A 6,814-nucleotide genomic window follows, 5' to 3' on the forward strand; every position below is an offset into this window, starting at 1 on the left:
GTCCTAACATTGCCTAATACAAAAAAAGACAGCCAATCTAACAAAGAGAGTGCCTAAAAGAATGCCTAAAACAAATAAAGACACTGCATAAACTGCATAAAAAAGAAAATAAAGAGTGCCTAATACTACATAAGCAGCATTATAAAACATTTATTAAAAAAAAAATATATATACAACATAAAAAAGGCAATAAAGAGTGCTTAATACTAAATAAGCAGCATTATAACAAACCTATTTAAAAAAACATATATATACAGCATAAAAAAGGCAATAAAGAGTGCCTAATAATAATAAACCTTAAAAAACATATATACTGCATAAAAAAAAGTAACTACAAAGACGTGCATAAAAAAAAAAAAATATTTAAAACAAACTAAAGACTGCTGCATAAACATAAAAATAGAAGAATGCCTCCTAAAAGAATTTTAACACAGGAAGATGCAGAAAATGTTAAACGCAGAAGAAAAGAAACTCAACGTATACGACGGACACATATGACTGAACAACAAAGGGTAATTCTACGCAAAAAGGATTCTTCAAAAAAACGCATTTGTAGGGCCAATATGACTGCTCAGGAAAAATGTGTCCAACTGGACATGCAAAGATCACGTTCTGCTGCACGTAGAAAAAAAAAAAAAAAAAGTTCTAACATCACTATCACTAATCAATATAACAAAAGTTATAACCATTCACTATTTAATGAAGACAATGTTCCGATGCACACATGTGGTCAACTTAATGTTTATTGCACATTTTGCATGGCAAAGCATTTTCCAGAGGAACAACCAAGCGATAAGCTTTTTAATAAATGCTGCAATAAAGGAAAAATAACATTACCTCATATACAAATTTCACCACTGATCCAACAACTAATGACTGGACAACACACACATTCAAATAATTTTATGCAAAATATCCGTTCTATAAATAGTGCATTGGCGTTTGCATCAATGGGAGCAAACATTGCACCACCTCCAGGATATGGCCCATACTGTTTTAGAATAAATGGCCAAATTTATCACCGATCTGGTGCTTTGCATCCAGAAAATGATGATCAACGCAAATTTGCACAACTCTACATTTTGAGTCCTGAGGAAGCTGCGGACCAACGAGCAGCACTAAAAGAAAATTCAGGATGTCACATTGAACTTTTGAGGGAGTTAAGTTCATATATGTGTCAGTATAACCCTTTTGCAAAAGCATGTAAAATGCTCTATGAGGTAGAGCAAGAATGCATCCATGAAGCATCTTTAAATGGAGTTCAAAATTCTAAAGTTTCAATGGTAATTCTGCAGGACAGAACATCAGATTACCGAAGATATAACGTACAAAGAGTTAATGAGGTTGCTGTTATTTTCCAAAATTCTGATGGTGAACCTCCTCTTGAACGTGACCTTCTTATTCATTGCCGATCTACAGATCAAACAAAAAAAACTGAAAGAATAAGTGTTTTAGATCCTAATCTTGAACCATTGCTGTATCCTTTGTTGTTTCCATATGGGGACCAAAGTTGGGGTTCCAATATTGCTCTTAACTACAGGCCAACATCAATTAGTGATGTACAAAGAAGAGTAACCACCAATCCAAGGATAAGAGTTAGCCAAATGAAATACTACTCTTATAGAATTTCAATTAGGGATCAATTCAATCCTTTCCTTAGTGCTGGCAAGTTGACGCAGCAGTACTTTGTTGATGCTTATGTCAAGACTGAGGCCAACAGACTCAACTATATCCGTCAAAATCAATCTAATCTTCGCATTGAAAAATATACAGGATTAATGGATTACATTCAAAGTGAGGCTGCTGCACAGGGCCTGATGCCTGGTAAAGCAGTTATTTTGCCATCATCTTTTCAGGGAAGTCCACGAAATATGGCCCAAAACTACCATGATGCTATGGCCATTGTTAGAAAATATGGAAAACCGGATTACTTCATCACCATGACCTGCAACCCTAAATGGCCTGAGATACTTGATAACCTATTAGAAGGTCAAGCAGTGGAGTTCAGACCAGATTTGGTAGCAAGAGTTTTCAATCTCAAATTAAATTCTCTTTTGAATGATATCTTGAACAAACATGTTCTTGGAAGTCCTTGCGCAAAAGTGCATGTAATAGAGTTTCAAAAAAGAGGATTACCACATGCTCATATCCTTTTAATATTGAAAGCCGAAGACAAGCCAAATGATGCTGAAACCATTGACACTTTTATATCAGCTGAAATTCCTGATGAACAGATTTATCCAAGACTACATGCTATTGTAATAAAGCATATGATACATGGTCCATGTGGAGAACATAATTTAAATTCTCCATGCATGGTTGATGGTAATTGCAGCAAGAATTTTCCAAAAAATTTTCAAAAAGAAACTTTAATTAATGTTGATGGATATCCGCGATATCGTAGACAAAAAAATGACACCACTGTAATTGTCAAAGGGAAAAAAATTGACAACTCATGGGTAGTTCCATATAGCCCATACTTCTGCTTGAAATACAACTGCCATATAAATGTAGAGAGTTGTGTTTCTGTTAAAAGTGTTAAATATCTCTTCAAATATGTATATAAAGGTTACGATTGTGCAAATATTTCAATTAACGAACAAAATACACTACAGCATGATGAAATTCAAAATTTTTTGGACACAAGATATGTCAGTGCTCCTGAAGCTGTTTGGAGGTTGTATGGTTTTTTGATGCACCATCAAACACATACAATAATAAGACTTCAAGTTCATCTTCCAGGCGAACAAGATGTATATTTCCATAATGAAAACATACAATTAGCTGCAGAAAAGGCACAAGACAGGGATACCACTTTGACAGCATACTTTAAGTTGAATGTGGATAATAATGCGGCACGTGAACTTTTTTACTCTGACATTCCTCAACATTTTGTATTTGATGTAAAAAACCGTAAGTGGAATCCAAGACAAAGAGGAGCAGATACAACAATTGGCAGATTGTATAATGTAAATATTTCATCAGATTTGGAGAGATTTTGTTTGAGGTTATTGCTCTTGCACTTAAAAGGAGCAATATCCTTTAAGGACTTACGAACTGTTAATGGACAAGTTTGTCACACATTCAAAGAAGCTGCCCAAAAGCTTTCACTTTTAGATGACGACGCTACATGGGATCTTACACTTAACGAATCAGCATCTCAACAAATGCCTAAACAAATGAGGGAACTGTTTGCTTATTTGTGTATATTTGTTGTCCCACCTAATGTCCCACAACTCTTTGAAAAATACAAACATGATCTTTATGAAGATTATTCACGTCATGAAGACCACATTGATGATTGCAAAATTTGCAAAAATTTGGCATTAACAGATATTCAAAATGTTCTCATATTGCATAGTAAACGTTGTGAAGATTTTGGACTACCCAATCCATCAAACTTCATTCCAGAAATGCAATTCAACTATGTTACACACTTGGAAGCACAAGTTGGAGCACAACTTCAAGAAGCATTAAACATCGAGCAAAAAGCTGCATTTGACAATGTAATGTCTGCAATTGATAATGAAAATTTACCACACAGATGTTTTTTTATTGATGGACCTGGTGGAAGTGGCAAGACTTATTTATATAAAACATTATTGAGTACTTTACGTGGACGCACAGATGGAGTTCTTCCTGTTGCCTCTACAGGAATAGCAGCTAATCTACTTGATGGTGGCAGAACTTACCATTCACAGTTTAAGCTTCCAATTCCATTACTGGAAACATCAACATCAAATATGAGAATGACTTCAAAAGATGCAGAGTTCATACGTAATGCTAAATTGCTTATTTGGGATGAGGCCTCAATGACACCCGGTATAGCTCTAAAATGTGTCAATAACCTTCTTCAGGAAATTATGCAGAACAATAAGCCATTTGGTGGAAAAGTTATACTCCTTGGTGGAGACTTCAGACAAACACTCCCAGTTCTTCCTCATTGCAATAGAACTGCTATTGTGGAAGCTACTATAAAGTTCTATGATCACTGGGATAAATTTAAAATTTTACAATTGAAGAATAATGTGCGTTCAGTGGATCCAGAATTTAGCAATTGGCTACTAAAATTAGGACAGGGTTCATTAAATAATTCAGAGGGCCTTCCTGAGGATTTAGTTGAGATCCCTTCCAAATTAATATGCAATGATTGTATCATATCTGAAATTTTTGGAAAAAAAATTCTTCCATCTGATCTTCACAGTTTTTCAAAAAAGGCCATTTTGTGTACGAAAAATTGTCATGTTGATCAAATTAATGAGCATGTATTAAATATACTCGATGGTGAGGAAAAAATATATCTGAGTTCAGATTCAATTGATGATCAGACAGATGAAGATGCACAAAACTATCCCATAGAGTTTCTAAACGAATTAGCTCCATCAGGAATGCCTCTTCATAAGTTAAAAATAAAATTGGGAAGTATTATTATGTTGCTCAGAAATCTGAACACAAAAAAAGGTCTGTGCAATGGAACAAGATTGATAGTTAAAGATCTTAAGCCAAATCTATTAATTGCAGAAGTACTCACAGGAACAGCAAAAAAACAAATAGTGTTTATTCCGAGAATAGATTTAGCCCCTGCCAACACTGAACTACCATTCATTTTACGAAGGAGACAGTTTCCAATCAAACTTGCATTTGCAATGACCATCAACAAATCACAAGGTCAAACGTTAGACAAAGTAGGAATATTTCTTCCAGAACCAGTATTCAGTCATGGACAACTTTATGTTGCAATGTCTCGAGTTCGTACATCATCTGATGTCAAAATTAAGATACTTCAAAGTTCAAAGCAAGGAAAGATATTACCAAACAGTGATAAAATGTATACAAAAAACATTGTTTATAAAGAAATATACTTTAAATAAATAAATAAGTTGTGTATTTTTAATTAGTTAGAAGTAATTTTGTATTATTTAGAGCAACAATATTATTCATGTACAAATTAAACTTTATTTTAATTTAATTTACTAAAAATAAAAATATGACTTTATGTCTACTTTAATATTTATATCTTATGTTATTTTTTGGAATAAAAAAAAAAATATATATTTGGCCCGTGTACACGGGCTTTAACACTAGTAGATAATAAACAGTCACAGTCATGTGATCAGGGGGCTGGAAGAAGGTTCCTAGATACAAGGTAATCACAGAGGTAAAAAGTATATAAATATAACTGTGTTGGTTATGCAAAACTGGGAAATGGGTAATAAAGGGATTATCTATCTTTTAAAACAATAACAATTATATGGTAGACTGTCCCTTTAAAATGCATGAGTTGCATCTAATCTTTGATTAGGTCAAAACAATTGGAGACAACTGCTAAATGTTTAGTAAATTGTTTAAAAATGTGCAAATGTCTCCAGTGTTTGACCCACCCAAATTTAGTATAAAAATCCTACCAAAATTCAGTAAAGCCAGCAGTCTTTTGGGGGAGCAGTCAGAGTGTGAGCTCCCTAAATCTTCAGCTTGATCAGAGTGGTAACTATACTGGTATATTTCTTTGTCTAATAACTTGTAATCATTTACTATTTATTCCCACAGATTGTTTACAATAATATTGATGTTTCTTTCCCTAGAAGGATTTATTTAGAAATCACTGACCTATTCTTTTTTTGGGTCATTATTTTTTTATTATTTTGACTTAAAGGGATAGTTTAGTCAAAATTTAACTATAATGTTTCAGAGAGAGCAGGCAATTTTAAGCAACTTTCTAATTTACTCCTATTATCAATATTTATTCATTCTCTTGGTATCTTTATTTTGGAAAAGCAAAAATGTAAGGAGCTGGGCCATTTTTTGGTTTAGCACCTGGTTGCTCTTGGTGATTGGTGATTAAATGTAGCCACCAATCGGCTAGCGCTACCCAGGTTCTGAACCAAAATGGGCTGGCTCCTATGCTTACATTTTTGCTTTTTCAAATAAAGATACCAAGAAAAATTGATAATAGGAGTGTTTAAAATTTCATGCTCTATCTGAATCATAAGTTTAATTTTGACTACACTGTTCCTTTAACATTTGTGTTCTATGTTCCATCAAACCCTGGGGGAGACATTACTTGTGGTCATTGCTGTTACTAATGTAAAGTAGGCTGTATTATTGGGGGATAAAAGCTATATCCCTCTTTTTCATTGCTAGGAGTGTCTGTTTGGTTTTTTTTTTGTTTGTTTTTTTAATTTTTTTTTCTCTGTGTTTTTGCATAACATTATGTGTGTGTGTATGTATGTATGTGTGTATATATATATATATATATATATATATATATATATATATATATATATATATAATTTTTTTTTTTTTTTTTTTTGACAGTTGTTTTTGTAAACAATATTTCTTTTTTGATTTCCACTTCTGACTGTTTGGTTTTGCCACCTTTTCCATAGTGAATTTCTTACAGCATGCTACACTTTATAATGATACTGGGTGTTTATACACTGGCAGTAAACACACTGTTGTATAATAATGTGAAAATATATATATATATACACAAACTATACCCTGTTAGGTACAAATATCTGTATAAATAGGATGAGTATGTATACTCTAATAAATGTGCTGTATAACTATGTGAATATCTATATACTTTTTACCTCTGTGATTACCTTGTATCTAAGCATCTTCTGACAGCCCCCTGATCACATGACTTTTAATTTATTATCTATTGACTTGCATTTAGTACTGTGTTGTGCTAAAGCTTAAATAACTCTGTGGGCGTGAACACAATGTTATCTATATGACCCACATGAACTAGCAGTCTCCAATTGTGAAAAGCTGAAAATAAAAGCATGTGATTAAGAGGCTCTATAGTGGC

At 33.2% G+C, this 6,814-nt stretch overlaps 1 protein-coding gene across 1 annotated transcript; it reads left to right on the plus strand.

Annotated features, from left to right (window-relative positions):
* Positions 1 to 379: 379 nt before the first annotated feature.
* On the plus strand, positions 380 to 4,853 carry LOC128666380 (uncharacterized; the record flags this gene model as incomplete). The annotated part of the gene is made up of 1 exon (XM_053720943.1): positions 380 to 4,853. A coding segment is annotated over exon 1 (4,446 nt), but the record flags the coding sequence as incomplete, so codon positions are not given.
* Positions 4,854 to 6,814: the final 1,961 nt, after the last annotated feature.

Source organism: Bombina bombina, chromosome 7 (assembly GCF_027579735.1).
Source record: "Bombina bombina isolate aBomBom1 chromosome 7, aBomBom1.pri, whole genome shotgun sequence".
NCBI classification, from domain to species: Eukaryota; Metazoa; Chordata; class Amphibia; order Anura; family Bombinatoridae; genus Bombina; species Bombina bombina.